The sequence below is a fragment of the Bipolaris zeicola genome, assembly GCF_000523435.1.
Source record: "Bipolaris zeicola 26-R-13 unplaced genomic scaffold scaffold_18, whole genome shotgun sequence".
In the NCBI taxonomy this organism is placed as follows: Eukaryota; Fungi; Ascomycota; class Dothideomycetes; order Pleosporales; family Pleosporaceae; genus Bipolaris; species Bipolaris zeicola.
The window spans coordinates 1-20,681 of record NW_006912067.1 but is presented as its reverse complement, the minus strand read 5'-3'; the positions used below and the strand labels follow the sequence as shown (position 1 = coordinate 20,681).

The window sequence follows — 20,681 nt, the reverse complement described above, 5'->3', positions numbered from 1 at the left end:
ACATAGGCGTGCTTGTGCATATAGTATTTGCTTGTTGGACAGGTTTATTTGGACCGGCGTGGGGTGATACCAAACGATCAACGAATCAATCATGGTCGCAACTGAATCTCGCTTGATTTCGTCCCGTGTGTCGTGTTGGTCCTGGAGCGGACAAGAGGTGGCGTGACCGGACTGCAGGAAAAGGCAGCGAGTGAGGCGTTCAAGGACAAAGGCGCTGGCAGTGCAAAGTATGGCATTGGTGTTTCTTGGCCTGGGCTGCGGATCGCCGGTGGTGCGGTGGTGCGACCCCACCCTAGCGGACCGGGGAGCTCTTTTCTTGGGGACTCCCACGTCATTGGGCTAGCTGCACCGTCAAATCAGACCATGGCCTGTTCTTCACCGGCTGGCAACACATGCATACATACTCCGTCTCCCTAGCCCTCGTCGCCGGCGTCCCACGCAGCAGCAGCCACCTCAGCGATAGGACGCGCCGGCCATTGCACTGTATTTAGGTTGTGACTTGCGCTTCTCCAGGGCATCTTCGGCAAAGCTACCCCTCCATCTCCCACCATCCCACCTCTGCCCATCAAAGCTTCCTCAACACGCAGGGGCCCGCTTCTTTTGGCGTCCGCAAGTTTTCTGCTAGAGTAGACGCGTGAATCCACCTTGACCTCATACCGACCCACGTCCAAATATCTTTTCTGTCGTCCTGCACTCACTGCCTTTGATAACCTCCCTCTCTCTCACGTTCACCCATCTACCCCTCTATTCTGCCCACTCCGCCCACTCCGCCCACTCCGCCCACTCCGCCTACTCCCTCTACCACCACATCACACCACTACCACTACCACTACCACAATATGGCGCCCACCGACGTCCCGGCGCCCCTCGAGGGCAAGAAGAGGCGCATTGGAGTCATGACTAGCGGAGGAGACGCGCCCGGCATGAACGGTGCAGTACGAGCCGTTGTCCGTACGGCCCTTCACAACAATTGCGAGGCCTACGCCATATACGAAGGCTACGACGGCCTGGTCAAAGGCGGCGACATGATCAAGGAGATGAAGTGGGAAGATGTTCGAGGCTTCCTGTCAGAAGGAGGCACCCTCATCGGCACAGCGAGATGCATGGAGTTTATGCAGCGTGAGGGACGCCGGACAGCCGCAAAGAACCTGATTGTCAAGGGAATCGACGCCCTCATCATCTGCGGTGGTGATGGCTCACTCACCGGTGCAGACAAGTTCCGCGCAGAATGGCCAGAACTGCTAGACGAGTTGGTCAAAGATAAGCAGCTCACGCCGGAGCAAATTGAACCCTTTAAACACCTCAACATTGTCGGTCTCGTCGGCTCCATTGACAATGACTTGTCCATGACTGATGCCACCATTGGTTGCTACACATCACTTGGCCGTATCTGCGAAGCCATCGACTCCGTCGACACTACCGCCGTAAGCCACCAGCGGGCGTTCGTCATCGAGGTCATGGGAAGGCATTGCGGATGGCTTGCCCTTAGTGCTGGTGTTGCAACTGGCGCAGACTTTGTCTTCATCCCAGAGAATCCACCAGAAGAAGGCTGGGAACAAGAAATGTGCCGACAGATCAAGAAGCACAGGCAAATGGGAAAGCGAAAGACGATTGTCGTCGTCGCCGAAGGCGCCATTGATCGCAATCTTAACAAAATCACATCAGAGCACGTCAAGAATGTTCTTGCAAACGATGCAAAGCTCGATACTCGTGTGACAACGCTTGGGCATGTCCAACGTGGAGGTACACCATGTGCTTACGACCGTATGCTGTCAACACTCCAAGGTGTTGAAGCAGTAAAGGCAGTTTTGGACGCTAGCCCCGAAGTGCCCAGCCCTGTCATCTGTATGCAAGAGAACAAGATTGTCCGCCGCCCGCTTCTCGAGGCCGTTGCTCAGACCAAGGAAGTTGCTGTAGCTATCGGAAACAAGGACTTCCACAAGGCTATGCAGTTCCGCGACACTGAATTCGAACAGCAATACCAGGCCTACAAGATTACTACAGCAGCCGACCAGCCCGAACTCTTGTTGCCTGAGGACAAGCGCATGCGCGTTGGTATCATTCACGTTGGAGCTCCAGCTGGAGGAATGAACGCCGCTACCCGTGCTGCCGTAGCGCACTGCCTTGCTCGTGGCCACACCCCAGTCGCACTTCACAATGGTTTCCCTGGTATCATCCGCCATCACTCCGATGTGCCAATCGGCGCGGTCCGAGACATCAAGTGGATTGATGCTGAGACTTGGGCATCCAAGGGAGGATCTGAGATTGGCACAAACCGTGGACTTCCTAGTGAGGATCTAGAAACTGTTTCGTTTGTCTTTAAGAAGTACGACATCCAAGCTTTGTTTGTTGTTGGTGGATTCGAGGCGTTCACGGCAGTTTCTGAACTGCGAAAAGCCCGCGAACACTATAAGGCGTTCAAGATTCCCATGGTAAGTATATTCCAACATGAATTTGGGGTTCATGGCGTATGAAGCATGTACTAACATAAGCTTAGGTTATCCTCCCTGCCACCATCTCAAACAATGTCCCTGGTACCGAGTACTCGATCGGTTCGGATACATGTCTGAATGCCCTCATTCAATATTCTGATGCCTGTCGCCAATCTGCATCCGCAACCCGCCGTCGTGTCTTTGTCATTGAGACACAAGGTGGCGAATCCGGTTACATTGCAACTGTCGCTGGTCTCAGTATTGGAGCGCTGGCAGTGTACACACCAGAAGACGGTATCGACCTCAAGATGCTGGACCGCGATATCGACCACTTGCGCAGTGTATTCGCAAAGGACCAGGGTATCAGCAGATCTGGCAAAGTGATCTTGGTCAACGAGAAGGCATCAAAGACGTACTCTGTACAGATCATCGCACAGATGATTGCCGAAGCTGGCAAAGGCAAGTTTGAATCGCGTCACGGAGTACCTGGCCACTTCCAGCAAGGCACAATTCCCTCTCCAATGGACCGTGTCAGGGCTGTCAGGTTCGCTACCAAGGCCATGCAGCATCTAGAGAGCTTCGCTGGCATGTCACCCGACGACATTGAGGATGATCCCATGTCCATTAGTGTCATTGGTATCAAGGGCAGCAAGTTGCTCTTCTCCCCCATGGAGTCTGTTGAGAAGCGGGAGACTGAGTGGCACCGAAGACGTCCTAAGCATGAGTTCTGGATGGCTCTCAAGGAGACGGTGGATATGCTGTCTGGCAGGCCGCAAGCCCCCACACAGCCTACAGATATTGATACCCTGGCTGGTCGGCCCGCCAAATAAGTGCGTGGAGATTTCGGCAACCCTTGATCGCTTCCTAGAGTACAAAGGCGTATAGAAAGTCTGAAAGGGCTCTTGAGCGAGATGTCGATGATGATGATGCTGTAATGTAGATTCTAAATTATGATAACGACCTATCCATGCTATGATGATTTACTACTATTCGTCCTGAAATGCTTTGAGACTCTCGTCGTTCCAACTGAGAAACTTGCCACTAAGTTCTTTTCCGCCGCTGACAGCCAGTTTGGCGATGACGTTTCCAGGTTGCTCTGGCTTCAAAAGACCCCCACTGCTCTTCAGCCCGCTAAACTTTTCCCTATCCTTTTCGCTCATTCGCTCATGGTGTACTTCACGAATTTCCCGCTGCATTTCCGTGTCCACAACACCCGGTCGAATAGAAATGGTAGTAATATCCGGCTCCTCTACTGAAAGCGTCAAAGCAAGATGATTCAGCACCGCTTTCCCCGCGCCATAGCAACCCCAGCCTTGATAAGCCGACACTGCAGCCCCTGACGAAGTAAGAATGATGCGACCCTTCGTCTTACGCAGAGCCGGAAGCGCCGCTTGAATCTACACACACACGCACATTATCACATTAGCAACTCCCACATTGATCTGAAAAGAAGAAAAAAAAGACAAGAAAACTAAAAAACATGGGGGGAATCTTCCAACATACCAACCCGATTGCACTAAAAACATTAATATCAAATCCTTTCCTCCACTCGTCCAACCCCGCATCTGCTACTTTCTTGACGGGATCCAACGTCCCATGATTGACAATCACGGCGTCCAGCCTTCCCCAGCGCTCTTGCGCTAGTTCCACGGCGCGCTTGGGAATGGAGGGGTTCGCCATGTCGCCCGCGAGTACCTCGACGTTTTCAGAGCCGTACTGGTAGTGCAGCGCATCGAGGGCCGAGTGCGTGCGTGATATGAGGATTAGTTTGTGGGAGCGCGAGAGGAGGTGGTGTGCGATTGCTTGGCCGATTCCTGAGTCAAGAAGCTTGGTTTTTAGCAAGTTCAACGGTTAATTTTGGGCGTTTTTTTTTCTTAAAAAAAGGTTATGATGAGGTGTGGTGGTTTTTTTGTGTGCATGGTACAAGAGCATTGCATGTGCTCTTTTGATATGCCACCTTTTTGGAAAGAGAGAGAGAGACGGAAAAAGGGAAATTATTGGGATTGTTGATGGAAAAAGGTAATGGGAGTTAAAGGAGCTTGGCTTACCTCTTGAAGCACCGGTAAGTACGATGACCATTTCCTTTGATTCGCTCATTTTGGGGAGGTGTGTTTCAGGGCTAATGTGCTTGTCAGGGTGTATGTGGTAGGGTGAGGGGGAAAAGTTGGGTGGGTAGATGGGGATGACGTCATCTTAGTCATCTCATATTGACATTCTTCAAACGATTTCGTAGTCGTAGTTTACTATATAGAAGTTGTGTAGTATTAATGAGAGTGAAATTCGTTGCTAGGCCATCTTAATACTGTATTGATAAGGTTTTTGCGAATAGTGGATTATAGTAAGCAATTAACTATGTTGTTGTACTAAACATAACTATGCTAAAATATTATTAAGTCGGAGCAGGATGTATAATCAATATTAGCGAATCTATTCATGCGCAGCGTTAGACATGTAGGGTTGTAGACGCAGAGTTCGTTTCTCGCAATTATATCTAAGAGAGGTCGATGTATGATTGGATCAATACCATTCACACTTTTGCGTTACCACCCCAAGGCCCCTTTGCTTCATGAAATATTCCCTCCTACATACTAGCTTTTCCACGACTCTCAAACGGTAAGACAAGGACTAGTAGCCCAGCGGCAATGAAAAGCGCCCCAGACACATATACCGGTATACTCGTTTCCAGATCCGCAAACATGGCCACAATAGGAGCCATGATTCCAAAAATCCGATTCGCACTCGCAGTGATAGCATTACCCGTGCCCCGATCTTTTGTCGGGAAGATCTCTGGAGTATAAGCGTACAAGACAGCATACATAATGTTACTCATAAAATTGTAGGCGCAGTTCCAGCCGAGGAGGCTATCCGAGGTGAGAGCAGTAGTTGAGCAGAGTAAGAAGACGCCTGTGAGCACTGTGGATGCAGCCAAAGTACCTTTGCGGCCAATCAAGGGTGTCTCAACCAAGACGCCGCCGAGGATACAGCCTGGGACGCCCAGAACAGCGATTATCAGACTATTACGGTAGGTGATGTATGTTGAGCCGTCGCCAAAATCCACGCCTCGAGTTGCTTGGATATAGGGCAGGAAGGCATTGTAAAGAGGATATCCGAGTCCAATAAACGCCCAGACTATGGTGATGATGCTGGTGGAGAAGGCGAGCCTTTTTGTGGCAAAGAGGGCTTTGACATGTGAACTGTCAAGCTTCTGGAGATTTCTTTTGATTACGGCAGCCGCGGTGATGTGTTGCTGAGAACTACCCGACTGTGCGACGAGGTTACAGTCTTCCAAATCCTGAACTGTCAATGGGGATGTTTTGCCGTTGCGGCGGGCGACTTCATGAACAACTTCGACGGCTTTTTCGTCTTCGCCTTTGCCCATGAGGTATTTTGGAGACTCGAAAATGGTAAAGAAGACGAAACGTATGGCGAACATGATCAACGCTGTACCGCCCATGACCTGATTTTTTTTGATATTAGTGTATGCTCGTAAAGCATTATAAAGTCTCACTTACGAGCACAAAATACCGCCAACCCATGTTTTCTCCTTTTGTACATGTATCCTCGGTCTGCTGACACGTCAAGTTGCCGAGCAACGGCCATGCCACAAGCGTAGCAAAAACCTGTGCTAGCGACCAGTATATCGAGAGTATCGTAAGCAAGTACTGATGTGATCCGGGTAGAAATTCCAAGAAAATTGCAGAGTCGACAGGGAGATTACCACCCACACCAACAGACCAGAGCGCAGCAAATGTGCCAATAGCAGCAAAATTCGGACTGCCAGCCGCCACCATACCAAAAACCGCAGTGATACCAATGGTAAGGTTGAAAGCCCATCGTCTACCAAAGATGTCGCAGCCGAAACCCCAGAATACTGCGCCGAACAAGAGACCGATATTTTGGGACAATGTCAGAAAAGGTGGTCGATTAGGTCTGAACTCGTTGCTAACAGGGGTGAAAATGAGCGATGTCACAATAGGCCATAGGTTATCCATTGCCCATCCGAATCCAATGACGATAAAAAGCTGTAGTTGAAATTAACAATTTGAGTGGCAGACGAGCTCATAAACAAGTCGCAAGATATGAATATAAAGATACAGTCAAAAGGAAGTTGTACGCATGCCATGTGAGACTGACCTGCCATTGGTACCGTCCCATACCTATATCCTGGACGGCTTTGTTCAGCACTTTTGCTTTGGCCTCGTATACAGGGTCCAACGATCCATCCTCAAGAACACTGACGGGCGTTGCTTCATTTCTCGTCGTGTGTTGTATTGTAGGGTTCTTAGTATGGTCGTCCGCCCTATATGCACTTTCTGTTGCTGCTGCCTCCGCCATTACCTTGTTTAGTATGGTGAAAGGACGGAAGTTTTCTGTTAACTAATTTCCGATTTCGTGTTTATGATTGACAGAGTCGATCAGGTTTGTAACGAAAGAGGGTAGCGCCAGGGTAAAGTGGGCGCTGGCAATTGCGAACGTCCTGTGCAACCGGACTATTCTAGTGAGACTGCATATAAGGTGATAGACCCTAGTGTTACTCATCACGCAATCGGCCTCTTTGTTTGCGCGATGCAGCCACATAGTCGGATAAGGCGACCTTGCATGTGGGGTAGACGAACCTTGGGTTTACGTTGTATACGAAGGCTAAATCTATGCTTTCAGCTACCTACATACTCGTCATAGAACATTGAGCTATCACTGTAGATCTTATGCAGATTGAGGAGCGAGCGATACGCCGTACATTTTGTGTCTAACTTTTGGCAAGATCTGCATTGCATATAAGGTGATGGTGTGAGGGTTGGGGTTTAGTTGAGTGACCAATGTGCCAATTTAGCTTAGATGACGTAATATCACTCCCGTAGCCATTTGAAGTTAATAGGGTTTAGTCAAAAAGTCATTATTTGTGTATAGAATAAGTCTATGCCATACTGATTGCTGAACGTAGCCTCATAGGCATCGGCGCATCTCAGCATGATTAGAAGGCTCAGCATTGCCGCCTACTTCCATAACTTGCTCAGACTGGTGGCCTTGTCGTCATGCTTGTTCAGCACCTTGGCCGTCGCCAGGTCAAAGTCCTCCTGTGTGACGTGCACTCTCCTCTCCCTGAGGGCATACATACCGGCCTCAGTACACACACCCTTCAACTCAGCACCAGAGCATCCGTTCATCTTTTCCGCAATCTTTGTGAGATTGATTCCACGTGTCAAGTTCATGCTCCTCGAGTGAATTCGCAGAATATCAGCACGCGCTTCGACGGTTGGCGGTGGGAATTCGATCTTTCGGTCAATGCGACCAGGTCGTAACAGGGCGGGGTCGAGGATGTCAAGTCGATTGGTTGCCATGATGATCTTGATGTTCTTAGTCGGCTCAAAACCATCCAACTGGTTCAACAGCTCCAACATAGTTCGCTGCACCTCCGAATCACCGCCAGAGCTTCCCTCAACACGACTTGATCCAATACTGTCGATTTCGTCCATGAAGATGATGCTAGGAGCATGCTCTCGAGCCATGACGAACAACTCTCGGACCATACGACTACCCTCACCAATGTACTTTTGGACCAACTCGCTACCAGATACTCGAATGAATTTGCAGTCGGCGTGATGCGCAACAGCACGCGCAAGCAGCGTCTTTCCAGTTCCAGGGGGGCCGTATAACAAAACACCTTTGGGTTGGGCAATACCGAGTGATTCGAAGAGTTCGGGATGTTGTAGACCGAGCTCGATGACCTCCTTGATTTCCTTGATCTGCTGGTCCAAACCACCAATCATGTCATATGTACTGTCGGGCACCTTTTCGACCATCATGAGCGAGACAAGCGGGTCGACCGAAGACGGGAGTAGCTTTTCGAGCTTGTACGAATCGCTGAGTAAGGTGACGCGTTTGCCAGCGGTGAGCTTGGTGATGTCGACACTGTCGGCAACATCGACGACTAGATGAGTTAGATTTGGAGCTTCATGTAGCATGTTGTGGGTAAATACCGTATTTGCCCTCGGGATGCACCTTGACCAGCACCTTCTTGGTGCCCATGACCTTGACCACTTCGCCGACATAGGACCCCGGTTGCTGAAGCAGGCCCAGCTCTTCGCGCAGTAATCGCACCCTCGAGTTGTAGTCGTTGCGTTGGGCCTCGAGTCGTCGTAGCTTTGCCTGGCCTTGTATGATCTCGAGCTTCATCGCCTCGATCTTGTTGTGGAAGAAGGTGTCGAGCGCCATGGCTGTGGCGGGCGCCGTCGGCGATGTTCCGTTGGCAGGGAGAGGGGCGGTACTGCACAAGTCTCTGGAGGTAGACGGAGAGCCAATAGATGAGCGGATGGCGGCGAGTGAATGTAGATATGCGGTGGGGACGGCGGTGGTGATGGGAATAGCAATGGCACGGCCGTGGGTGATTGTTGGACTGGCTCGGACATTGACACGCCCGTCCCACTGGAAGCTTCCGAAGCTGCGACGCGCGGATTAATGGTTTGGCCGGGCGTGGGCGAGCGCCTGCGCCACATGTTGAGGCGCCATGTTGAGAGAGATGCCCCGCCGCGGCCGGGGCCACTGCTGCCGTTGCCGCGGCACCGCCACAGATGCAGACGGGTGGGGAGCTGGGTAGCAAAAGGCATAGCCAGACGATGCTACAGATACGGCCCCATTAATGTGCCGTCATCACAAGAGCTGGTCGGTTCTTGCGTGCAGCAGAGTGCACCGGCTGCAGCGCGTGAGCCGGTTTAATCGGCAGTGAGACAGGACCCGCAGAAGATGCCATGGTTATCTGGTGTAGTGGTGTGGTGCTGAGTGGGTGAGGCGGCCGCTCGCACATGATGGCTGGTCATCTGCCTGCAGCTTCCGCCCACACCAGACCTCAGCAGATGCGGGCACGGCAAAGACGGACATGCCTCTCGTCCCTTCTTTGATCGCTGGCATTGCACGGCGGCAGGCTAGAGTGACTCGTGCGCATAAACACAAGGCCTGAGCTGGGGCCATTCTAAGTTTCCACTCTGCCCAAAACAAGGCCGGGCTGCAGATAGCCTGCCTGCTCTTTTTCTCTGGGTCTCTACGAGCATCCACCGCACCGCCATGGAGGACCGCACTCCCAACAGCGGCGACGCCAAACCCTCCCCAGAGACATCCCGTCGGAGTAGCACCCAAGGCACTGCCACGGCGAGCGACGCGCCCGCCCAAACTGCCATGGCTGGAGAATCCGCGCGCAGGCGATCTCAAGCTGCCATGCAGCCTTCGAGCTATGGTAAGACTCCTAGATAAAGACCACGAGCAACAACAACACCAATGCCAACATGCTAACGCGGCCACAGGCACCATCTCCGCCGGCAAAGACAGCAAGGACCGCCGTCCGCAAAATCCACCCGTCTCAGAAGGCTCCTCCAAACCCAAGAAGCCCTCAATGACGCGCCGTACAACATCGTCCAAATGGCCGCAGAAGGGGCAAGAATTCAGTGTCGACGATGCCGAGGAGGAGGTTGAGCTCGACCAGGCCCAGCAAGACCAACAAAAGAAACAACGACAGACATTGCGCCGCAAATCCTCGACTGTCCGACGCAGAACCGCTGCACAGCCGGCGACCCTGACCACGATAGACTCTACCGAAGACGACGAGGCTGAGCAGGACAGCGCAGGGCTAACAACCGGCACGGATGCAGACGCGACGCCCGTCTCCTCGAGTGAAGAGACGGTGCAGGCAGAGGACGAAAGCGGAGGCGCCGACGACGACGAACTAAGTGACGCGGAGAGCTTCACCCTACGCGACCGCCAGGATGCAATCAACGTGACACATCCCTTTGGTATCAGGATCTGGAAGCCCGCCCTCTACAAAAAGGGTCGTTCAGTTCAGCGCAATGCAGAGGCCGACATCCACTCTTCGCCAGGTCTCTACGTCAGCAGGTGGTTGCTCCTGTTCAATCTTATCTGGACGCTAGTCTTTGGCTGGTGGCTGGCGATCGTGGCGAGTGCCGGAGGTCTACTGTGTGCTCTGCTTGGCTTCAACGAAAGCTGCAAAGAGTACTCGCGTCTGCTTTTCCACCTTGCCTCATATCTATTCTACCCCTTTGGCAAATATGTCAAGCTCATGCAGGACGAGGCCTACATCGACGAAGACGAAGGTGAGGGTCGCAGCATTAGCGAATATGAGCAGTGGCAGAGCGGTGATATTGAAGAAGGACGTCTTTTCTTTGGCCCCATCAACGGTGGTGAGAGCTCGCTCGTTGGGCGCAGACGCAACAGTGTCGACTCTGCCGGCAGCGAGACTATGAGTCTACTTGGAAGACACGGTCGTGGTAACGTGAACCATACTGACACAGCCACCACTAAGCGGAGACTTTTCGGTCGCGGCAAATGGACCCTTGGTCGAGTCATCTTTTTCCTCTTCTTCTATGGTATCCTGATGCCTTCGCTCTTTTTCGTCTCGACTCTCTGCTGGTTTCTTGTCTTTACGATCCCCATGGGTAAAACCACGCTGCTCTTGTTGGACCACTTGCGCCGTCACCCCCTGGCTCTCTCATTCCACTCGGACAATGGCAACGTGCGCCGTCCTGGAGAGTCATCTTCCATCCTGCTCTGCACCTATCGAGCAGTCGGCATCAAGTACTGGAAGTACACGATTGATGGCACAAACATTTTTCTCATCAATCTCCTCGGCTTGGTCGCTTTTACCATCTTCGACTACTTTGTCTTGGCTGAAGCCATGGAGCTCAAGTTCTGGTTGACGGACCAGTTTCTGCTCTTCACGCTTGCATTACTGTCCATTATTCCACTGGCATACTTCATTGGCCAAGCAGTGGCCTCTATCTCAGCTCAATCATCTATGGGGGTTGGTGCCACCATCAACGCCTTTTTCTCGACCGTTGTCGAGGTTTTCCTCTACTGCGTGGCGCTGAATCAGGGAAAGGCACAACTTGTCGAGGGAAGCATCATTGGCAGTATCTTCGCCGGTATTCTGTTCCTTCCAGGCTTATCCATGTGTTTCGGAGCACTGAAACGCAAGACCCAGCGGTTCAACGTGCGGTCGGCTGGTGTGACATCAACCATGCTTTTGTTTGCCGTCATTGGCGCTTTTGGGCCCACATTGTTCTATCAGATCTACGGCAGCGTAAGGATTGCATTCTTATTTTTTTTACAAAGGCCCCTACTAACTGATATCAGCATGAACTCAACTGTCACCAGTGTATTAAGCCTCACTCCTCTACTCCCTTGGAGCGAGACTGCCGCAGATGCTACTACTCGCAAACCCCAGCACTTCACGACCGGTTCTACAATGAAGCTGTCAAGCCATATACCTGGTTTTCAGCTGCATTGCTATTTTTCTCGTACATCATCGGTCTATTGTTTACTCTCCGGACTCATGCCGCCACCATCTGGACGGAGCCAGATGCTCAAGAGAAGAAGTTTTTGGAGATGAGTGCGAGTAGTCTCAGTCAGAGTGGCCATGGAGACTTCCCCCATTCCTCTTTCATGAGGCAAGCGACCGGACATTCCATCAATCGCGCACATGTGCGCGACAGTCAGTTGTACAAGCGCATGGTTAGTCAAACTCTACAAGAGGTTGGCATCGGACCAGAGCAATCTACATCGAGCGACAGGCGACCAAGCTCAAAATCAGACAGCAATACCCCCCACCTGGTACCACCCAAGGATGGCCAAACGAATGTGCACCACTCTTTCCATGTCGAAGGCCTTACGGATGATGCCGCGGAATCGCTAGCACGCCAGATCACTGAGATTGCTGCAACAACGACGGCTCTTGCCACACGTGATGTCACCAAGGCCCCTCGTAAAGTTGCGCAACTTGCTCACACAACCAGCAAAGGGCACACAGAGCGACCTGCTCATACTCGGGCCAACACCGAGGCAGCTCACGAAGAGGGCGAGACTGCGCCTGGGCATACTTCTGGAGGGCATGATGCACCAAACTGGAGTCGTCAAAAGAGTGCTGCTATTTTGTTGACAGCGACTGTTGCGTATGCCATCATCGCCGAGATTCTTGTCAACACCGTCGACGGGGTGCTGGAAGGGTCTGATATTGACGAAAAATTCCTGGGCATCACCTTGTTTGCGTTAGTACCAAACACGACCGAGTTTTTGAACGCCATTTCGTTTGCGATGAACGGAAATATTGCGCTGTCCATGGAAATTGGATCTGCATATGCTCTGCAAGTTTGTCTATTGCAGATCCCGGCCCTGGTTTTCTACAGCGCCATGCACAGCGGATACATTCCAGCAAACGAAGTGGCAAACCAGTCATTCACACTCATCTTTCCCCAATGGGACATGATTACCGTCATTCTGTGCGTGTTCCTTTTGTCGTACATGTACGGTGAGGGAAAGAGCAACTACTTCAAGGGGTCGATCTTGATTTTGTCGTACCTGGTGGTGATTGCTGGCTTCTATCTTTCTGGCTTCAATGATTTTGAGAGGATGGGAGTTGATCCGAAGGATACACTAGCGCTTGGCGGACTGGTGGAGCAACAGTTGCAGTCCATGACGTTCAAGACGCCTGGGCGTGGCTCGAGTGGAATTGCCTACTAGGCGAGCATGGTGTTGTGGAATGGGGACTTGTTTTTTTAACTGTATCAACAATGTGTCGTGGGGATGGATGAGTGGGCATACATGGTAGCAGAACGCGGGCGTTTATGGCAATGGAGTTTGAATGGAGTTGAATGGTAGATACAAAATATGTAATGCAACGGTAGTATCCAAGCTGGTTAGAGCATGAAACGAGGATATATAGGGACGTAGGCACAGGTGAAACTGTTGACGGTTAGCTAGCAGAGTATTCTTTACGGCAAGATGCATTACCGAGACGGGAATGCATGTGTGCATGGCGATGCGGGAATAAAGCGATTGATGCAAGTGGGCTCAGTGACGTGCAGTCGAGTCGGTCCGAAGCACTGGGCGGTAGAGCAACTCAGCCATAGGGCTTACGACTGCATCGGAGCCACTGGAAGGCCATAGTAGGGCTGTAATCGTCATATAGGTCCGTGAACGCGTCAGACGAGTGGTTGAGAGAAGCGCGGAACAAAAGTTGCTGCCGCCGTAGCCAAACAGCGTCAACTAGACCGAGTTTCAGAGTCGGAGCGTAAGGCGGACGCAGACAAGCAGGAGTGGGTCCGTAGCGTCAGCGGGTCTGGGGGAGAGGAGAGCGGGGGTTTGGTCATCGTCTGCCGCGCCTCCCCGCCAGATCCTGTGTCGTCTCGTCTGGCTTCAGCCATATCTACGCACCTCCACTCTTACATTGACACACATCAAACCATTTGTGCTTGCCGCCGCCTCCTGTCGCACCAAGCATGTCAGCTGTCGGGCGCGAGCACCGTCTTATCGTCTAGCTTGTCGCTCTGTAGTGCGGCAACTCTTTTTTTCGGAGCGCGTCAATTCAAGCCACCATACCCATACATTTATACATTTACACCGACATCTACATACATTTACGTACATATTCACACATGGGTCCATCGGCGCTCGTGTGCTATTAATTCACAACAGGCATGCGCTCCAACATGTTGCCTGCGCGCCTGCACCCGCTGTCGTGGCAGTTGACCTGCCTCTTGTTCGCTACCTCCGCCACGGCCACCATCTCGCCCTCCAACACCTCGACTGCGCGTCCGGGCTGGGGAGGTGGGACTCTGCCACTCGCCCGTGCCGAATCAAACGGTCGCAAAATTGCAAACGTTATTCCCTTGACCCAGGAAGCAGTGAATTCGGTTCGTCGCGGCTAGGTACCAGATTTCATCCAAGTACTTGCACTGACATGGACTACCAGGTCAAGGGCAACCTATATTACGCAAATTTCTCCAACGTCGCCAACATCACTGCTGACGAGATCGCATACATCAGTTGCAACCCCAGTGACTACAACGGTTTCGACAATGCTCAATCCGTCTTCGACCAAGCTTATCAACAAGCCAACATTTCGGCTGCTATCCTTTACAGTACCGCCACCGACTATTGCGATTATGACCAGAACGACTCCCAACAAATGGTGCAGCAAGTTGCTGTCTATTCCATGACGAGCAAAACTGACTCGACTTTTGTACTCGACGCTATTGACGATCTGCCCGCACACATGAAATACTTCGTCCACGTTGAAGGCCGGTCCAATGATAACAACGGCGATGGAGGCGGCAACTCAAACCAGACACAGAATCCATTAGGTCCCTCACCCTCGACTGCTGTCGCTATGATCATTCTATACAGCATCACGGGTATTATCACGGCTCTGTTCCTTATCATCATCATCACGGGCGCGATAAGAGCGCATCGTCACCCTGAGCGATATGGACCCCGGAACGTCCTTGGGCGACCCAGACAGAGCAGAGCAAGGGGACTCGGAAGAGCTATTCTCGACACTATTCCCATTGTAAAATTTGGTGAAAGGGAGCAGGCGAAGCCTACTGATGTGGAACTGGGACCGGCGGTTGAGGCGAGAGATTTGAACGGAGCGAATGCGACGAGCGACGGACACGTAAACCCTCCAACAACCGCTGATCAGCGCAGCCAAGCGCAGCCACTGGGTACGGAACAGGTGATAGGGGCGTCGCAGCAAGTGACCTCCGCGGAGATTGAGCAACATCAGTCAGGTATAGCACCTGCACAGCCTGTTGTCGCGGCCGTATCCACGGGTACAGAGAATGCTTCGTCTGACGAAAGTCTGGGTTGTTCCATTTGTACAGAGGATTTTGAGAAGGGTCAAGATCTTCGCGTTCTCCCATGCAATCACAAGTTTCACCCAGAATGTGTTGATCCCTGGCTACTGAATGTGTCTGGGACTTGTCCATTATGGTAACTCACCCCCCTATTTTATTATTCGCTGTATCAAGCCCACTAACACTTCGCAGTCGCGTCGATCTCCGACCCGTCGATTCCCATGATTCTTCTGCCTCCCATGGCCAGGACCAACTTGCTCCACCTCTAAACCCCGATGCTGAGACATCGCATCGCCGCCGTACCGCAATTCGTGATATTTTGTTGTTCCGCCATTTGCCAAATTCATCAGCTGAAGAGCGAATTGGCGCCCTAAGGCGCCTTAGAGAGCAGCGAAGAAACCAAAGTGGTGATCTCGCTGGAGAAAGTACAAGTCCAAGTGTGGAAAACGTAGCCAACACAAGAGACAGGAGAAGTAGGAGAATTAGCGCACGACTAAGTGACGCTTTCGGGGCTCGAGGCCGAAGAGAACGAGGGGATGCAAGCCCCGCGCAGAGGAATTCAGCTGTAGTGCCACCGACGGACAATACATCAACGCCGGGTAACAACGAGGCGCACAATACTTCTAACACGTAGCGTTTGAATATCATTTTTTTTTCGGCTGATTCGGAATCTATTTTCGTTTTCTTTGTTCGCTTACACAAAGAATGAGCAAATTGACGCTTGGGAAAGCAAGGGACTGCGTATACCAAAGGACTGTTGTATCCTAGATAAGCTTTCAGCCTATCAGGTAGATTACTGTAATATCTTAATGTTAAATTAAGAGTTGGAAGTAGCTACTTCTCCACCTAGTGGATATGAGCTAACTTCGTTGTGGTGACATTTCATGCTAACTTGAAAATGCTCTAACTAAAGTTGACATCATCACTAAACTCAACCTTGTACGAACTCTCAATATCTGTCCCGATAGCAAGATAGATGGCATACTTGGAATATTATCCTGCCAAGCCGCTGGTCGTATATTGAGAGGCTACAATTAAGGTCCTGACTGGGTAGGCGCACATGAACCGCATGCTTGGGTCTATAGGAGTGATTCCAAGTAGAGTATACAGCCTCAGTGCAGGCACATGTGTTGTTGCGTATCTGAGAATTTGAGAACTGTCAGGAACATGCGTATATAAGTGGGATGCCTACTGTAAATAAATCCCCGCCCACAAATCCCTAACAGTGCAAGTTCAAATAAACACCCGCCGCTTTAATTCCCTTCCAGTACATCTGCAATCTATATTATGGCATTCAATGAAACAAAGCCAGTGCTTTCATCGGCCCGGTCCCAAAAGATCACATACCTCGTGACACCCCTGCTAGCGAGTCTTTCTACATGCTGCGACCATGAATTTAGTAAGATTGTGGATGCGTGGCTCAATTCAGGGTTAGACCTTGACATTGTATCTCTCTATCTTACTTCAGTAGACGGGCCTATCCTACCTTGACCCAATTTTTCAGCCTAATGAACAATACCGCGCTATCCCTACTATTAGACCAGAGCACAGACGACTGTCATTCTCTCATAGTAACAACAATTATCTACAAGATGCTGGATAAAACTCATAACACTTTAGCTGCACCTAGTATTTTCCTCTCCTTCTTGCCATTTTATTTTCAAAAACAGAATTTTCTCCTCGAGGTTTTTTCTCGTCATAGAAAAATTGTAGTAAACATCAAGAGTTCAAACTTAGGCAGACAAGTACCCTGCCAACTCAAGGAGCTTCTCGCAACTCCGCCTCAATAACGCTCTCCGCAACACCCGGAAAATTGTAGAATCCCACCAATCTCAATCCAGCCTTCTGCAGTATCCCATCCCACTCCATCCTAGTCCTCTCCCGCACAGCAAAGTGTGCCAACATCATCATATCCATTGCCGTTTCCGCGATCGTAGGCTCCTCCTCGGAAACCACAATCTCAATCAGCAGAACCCGGGAATACCTTACTTGAGCGCTGGCCTCAGATTTTTTAGGATGCTGATTTCTTCTTCATCGATCCAGTCATGAAGGATGGAATGCAGCGCGTAAGCCCTTGCAGCCTTGATTGGCTGAGGAGTAAAGAATTCGTGTACTTCCAACTCAAACAGCAGCTTATCTTGATTTGAAACACTGGCAATAACGGGCTCTCGGTCCTGTAGAATAATTTTTCCAGGATGTGCCTTGTGTTCTGATATGAACTGCTGGACATCGTGGCCGCGGCCACCCCACACATCTACAAGCAGCGTTTCACCGGTGTCAGTGTCGAAGCCCTCGATTAGACGGTCGTCTACGGGGTAGAAGCCTGCGTCATACCAATTTGGCTTCCCGGCCCGGTACGCTGACATGAAGTTGTCGAACTCATCGAGATACGGGGGCGTGGCTACCAACCACGGGAAAAACGGCATCGCTATACCGTGTACAGCCTGGAACGGACCGTTTGTGAGCGAACTTGGGATTCGGTAGCCTGTTGCTTGGAAGAAGCTGGGGAAGCGGTTGAAGGAGGGCCGGGCAACGTCGTAGCAGAAATCAATACTTTTCTGGAAGTTCTCTGCTGCGAGGCCGTCGCTGGGGGGTGTCCCTTTGAACTTTCCGTTCGAGTATGTGAGAAGCTTCATGGCGACTAGGTGGCGGAGGATTCTCTGGAGCAGTGGTGTGTCGACTCCTGTCTTTTGGGTAAGATCATAAAGGCTACTGCCGGGTTTACCTACATCTTTCAGATGTTGGAATAGTCCGACCTGAACGGCCAACTTGCAATGTGCTGATAGAGCAGGCTGCAGTAATGATCAGTAAAGCCACTGTAATTTCGCATAGTAGTATTGCTAGTTTACCTCGGCCCAGAACGTTCTTTGCAAGAACTCACTTGGGATTTCAAGTGTTGCTACCAGATCTCTGCCTAGTCCGATAAGACTTTCTAGTGAACCAATGTCCTCACGTTGGTAAGCCTTTCCAGCTGCTGCAATGCTTTCGAGGATGTCCAGAAGTGTTTTTGACATTTTCTTTTTTCTCTCGATGTTCGGCACAGCCTTCTTCTTGCTTCTAAGAAGGGCAGATTTAGAACTTCAAGCTGATCTTAACTGCATTCTCGTATCCCCATAAGTGGACCGGCTTGAAATCCCAAGACCCATAAGCTCCACACGTTCGCGTGCATGCATGTAGCTCAATTGTGGATTATAGCCGATGGGGTTAATCCTTTAGGATTTGCGACTAGTGTTTGATCATCACATGCGACTCACAGACGTACATGTGTAAATGGCAATTATCACAGCTTTGCATGTCTGGTCTGACTAGGAGACTGCTTTGGCTCGTACTCATGTCTTGAACAGGTGCAAAGTCTAAGGAATGTGGGTTAGTTCTAAGGATTTTGCTTGGACTAAACCTGTCTACATCGATCGATAAAGTTGTAACAACCTCCATAGTCTTTTTTGAGAAACTTTTTACAGTGACTACGAAATTTACTTGCAGCTTTGGGGATAGTCTGTAGTTTACGTTTCAAAAACACTATATCTGAGGTAAACTTATACGGTACAGCAATGTTGAAGTTTTTGCTCTACATACATTCTCAAAGGGCGGCCATCGCGAAACTTTAGCATTGAACAAAGAATAGAATCTACTATCCCTGTAAGAATGCGTCACCGCCATTGTTGTTGAATCATCTATATATCCTGTCAGTGGAGTTTCACTCATGCATAGTCACTCGAGTCATACCGGCCTTCCCAAACCGGGATTTCGTATCGCATTTTGATCTTCTAGATTCTCATGCGTGAATATATGTGCATGTTTGAAGTGACTAGTAATGTTTTGATATTCAGCTTCTATCAATATGAGTGGCTCACATGTTGCCCGAGGGGGTTGGTCTGCAAAAGTTAGTGAGTCTTGGGAAAAGTTCGCCAACATACTGTGCTGTGCTACAATGATGTGGACCTTAAAAGGATTTCCCTCGTTATCTCGGCAATGCGGTCAGTGGATCCAGTACAATCTTATTTGTTCATCCAGGGCAATCCCTTTCTTGAAGGAATAGCATTGTGCGTGACCCGATTGTGTTGATTGCGCTACTGTTTGACATCTTACTCGATTTCAATGATGCTAACTACGTCGCTTAGAACTTCCTGAAAAAGACGCAAGTCATGATGAAAGATTTCCACGTCACATTAACTGTTGTGATACCTACGCCATCTTGGCATCTTCAACCCATGCCACTCGATAAGTAGTATCGGGCTACAACCGGCTGTTCGCTCACATAATGATATTAAATGGTGGTCAGAACAAGAAACTTTAGGAAAAAAAAACTCGGTGTCTATTCAGTTTTGGATATTTACAAGCTGACAAAACACTACGAGATATTTGCAGAAATGACGGACTCAGTGGATCTGACAGAGAACAGGCAGACAGAGATTTTACTCGTCGCATAGGTCATGACAGCGGCCGCCGGTTTATCGGTCGCTATCAAGCTTTTTCCAGAGTAAAGCTAGTGCATGTTGTTGGCTAGGACGACCTCTTCATTTTGCTGTCGCTGGTAGGGCATTCGCGAATTCTATTTTCATCGAACCGACAACTAGAACTTATATTGTTTTTCGATATTCAGCATCGTTGCCTCATCATTTGTACACTACGGGGTTGTATTGGGATTCGGTCAGCATACAGCAGTGGTTGTCGCACAGTTCGGCAATAAGCGGCTTTTCAAAAGCGCAATGATTCAGATTTTAGGATATCGTACGTTCTTTATGAATAACCCTCAGAGATTAGCACGATCCAAGTTGGCACTCTGTAGCTTTTGATATTGGTAAGTGTTCTGTGACTTCGTACTTGTAGCTTTGGCCAAGGGGTGACAATCTACAGCCGTATTCAGCTTACCGAACATATCCATCACGATTCTCGTTTGCCAGATTCTTTCCTCAAGTCCACGAAAAACTATAGCTCTATACTCTATGTCGATTCTGCAAGTATCGTTTGCCATAATTACAGTTGTCCTAGCATTTACACAATGCCAACCGACCCAGAAACTATGGGAGAAGTCATTGCCAGGCTCGTGCTGGAACCCAAATATTCTCAACAGGTTTTCGTACTAGTTCTGTGCGTACACAGCGTTCACGGATGTGGTATTGGCGGTGGTGCCGGCATGCACATTCTGGAATCTGCAGATGGCTTGGTCCACGAAGATTGGCCTCATCGCGAGGATGAGTATGGCCATGCTGTCTGCGATAGTCACCATCGTTAAGGGGACGTATTTGCCGTTGTTTATGGGCACAACTGATCCTCGTGAGTATGTACAAAGATAGTGTGAGATCATAACTGATGGTGCCCAGTTTGGAAGCCTGTACCGCTGGTGATATGGGACTTGTAAGTTACTTTCTCTCTTCTTTTATTCTTCTTACTAGATTGACTTCTATATAGAGTAGAACAAAACATCGTCGTTATGGCCGCTTGTATTCCCACGATGCGACCTTTCTTTAGCCGCACATGGAGGTGTGGTTTTTCGACAAAGACAGGGGCTCGATCCACGTCTCTAGCTCAAGATCTATCTAACGTGGTTCACAAGCGAATCGGTTGCCCAAGCGAATCGGTCGCGCCCTACTAGCGCGTCAACGTCAAGGAG

At 50.3% G+C, this 20,681-nt stretch overlaps 9 protein-coding genes across 9 annotated transcripts; 5 read left to right on the top strand and 4 right to left on the bottom strand.

Annotated features, from left to right (window-relative positions):
• Window positions 1–178: 178 nt before the first annotated feature.
• On the top strand, window positions 179–343 carry COCCADRAFT_86608 (uncharacterized protein; the record flags this gene model as incomplete). The annotated part of the gene is made up of 1 exon (XM_007710475.1): window positions 179–343. A coding segment is annotated over one exon (165 nt), but the record flags the coding sequence as incomplete, so codon positions are not given.
• A 496-nt stretch (window positions 344–839) lies between these two features.
• Window positions 840–3,262, top strand: COCCADRAFT_86579 (uncharacterized protein; the record flags this gene model as incomplete). The annotated part of the gene is made up of 2 exons (XM_007710474.1): window positions 840–2,432; window positions 2,498–3,262. 2 exons carry the CDS (start codon window positions 840–842, stop codon window positions 3,260–3,262), a joined length of 2,358 nt encoding a protein of 785 aa, XP_007708664.1.
• A 156-nt stretch (window positions 3,263–3,418) lies between these two features.
• Window positions 3,419–4,529, bottom strand: COCCADRAFT_86539 (uncharacterized protein; the record flags this gene model as incomplete). Its single annotated transcript, XM_007710473.1, has 3 exons — window positions 3,419–3,829; window positions 3,936–4,246; window positions 4,481–4,529. The coding sequence occupies 3 exons, from the start codon at window positions 4,527–4,529 to the stop codon at window positions 3,419–3,421; spliced, it is 771 nt and encodes a 256-aa protein (XP_007708663.1).
• A 484-nt stretch (window positions 4,530–5,013) lies between these two features.
• COCCADRAFT_33644 (uncharacterized protein) lies at window positions 5,014–6,767 on the bottom strand (the record flags this gene model as incomplete). Its single annotated transcript, XM_007710455.1, has 3 exons — window positions 5,014–5,889; window positions 5,945–6,454; window positions 6,567–6,767. 3 exons carry the CDS (start codon window positions 6,765–6,767, stop codon window positions 5,014–5,016), a joined length of 1,587 nt encoding a protein of 528 aa, XP_007708645.1.
• A 659-nt stretch (window positions 6,768–7,426) lies between these two features.
• Window positions 7,427–8,645, bottom strand: COCCADRAFT_23261 (uncharacterized protein; the record flags this gene model as incomplete). The annotated part of the gene is made up of 2 exons (XM_007710439.1): window positions 7,427–8,361; window positions 8,411–8,645. 2 exons carry the CDS (start codon window positions 8,643–8,645, stop codon window positions 7,427–7,429), a joined length of 1,170 nt encoding a protein of 389 aa, XP_007708629.1.
• An 846-nt stretch (window positions 8,646–9,491) lies between these two features.
• COCCADRAFT_33641 (uncharacterized protein) lies at window positions 9,492–12,953 on the top strand (the record flags this gene model as incomplete). Its single annotated transcript, XM_007710454.1, has 3 exons — window positions 9,492–9,660; window positions 9,728–11,517; window positions 11,571–12,953. 3 exons carry the CDS (start codon window positions 9,492–9,494, stop codon window positions 12,951–12,953), a joined length of 3,342 nt encoding a protein of 1,113 aa, XP_007708644.1.
• A 968-nt stretch (window positions 12,954–13,921) lies between these two features.
• On the top strand, window positions 13,922–15,701 carry COCCADRAFT_1954 (uncharacterized protein; the record flags this gene model as incomplete). Its single annotated transcript, XM_007710424.1, has 3 exons — window positions 13,922–14,125; window positions 14,185–15,203; window positions 15,260–15,701. 3 exons carry the CDS (start codon window positions 13,922–13,924, stop codon window positions 15,699–15,701), a joined length of 1,665 nt encoding a protein of 554 aa, XP_007708614.1.
• Window positions 15,702–17,052: 1,351 nt separating this feature from the next.
• On the bottom strand, window positions 17,053–18,081 carry COCCADRAFT_1953 (uncharacterized protein; the record flags this gene model as incomplete). Its single annotated transcript, XM_007710423.1, has 2 exons — window positions 17,053–17,859; window positions 17,917–18,081. The coding sequence occupies 2 exons, from the start codon at window positions 18,079–18,081 to the stop codon at window positions 17,053–17,055; spliced, it is 972 nt and encodes a 323-aa protein (XP_007708613.1).
• Window positions 18,082–18,908: 827 nt separating this feature from the next.
• COCCADRAFT_86728 (uncharacterized protein) lies at window positions 18,909–19,106 on the top strand (the record flags this gene model as incomplete). The annotated part of the gene is made up of 1 exon (XM_007710472.1): window positions 18,909–19,106. One exon carries the CDS (start codon window positions 18,909–18,911, stop codon window positions 19,104–19,106), a length of 198 nt encoding a protein of 65 aa, XP_007708662.1.
• Between the last annotated feature and the right edge of the window lie 1,575 nt (window positions 19,107–20,681).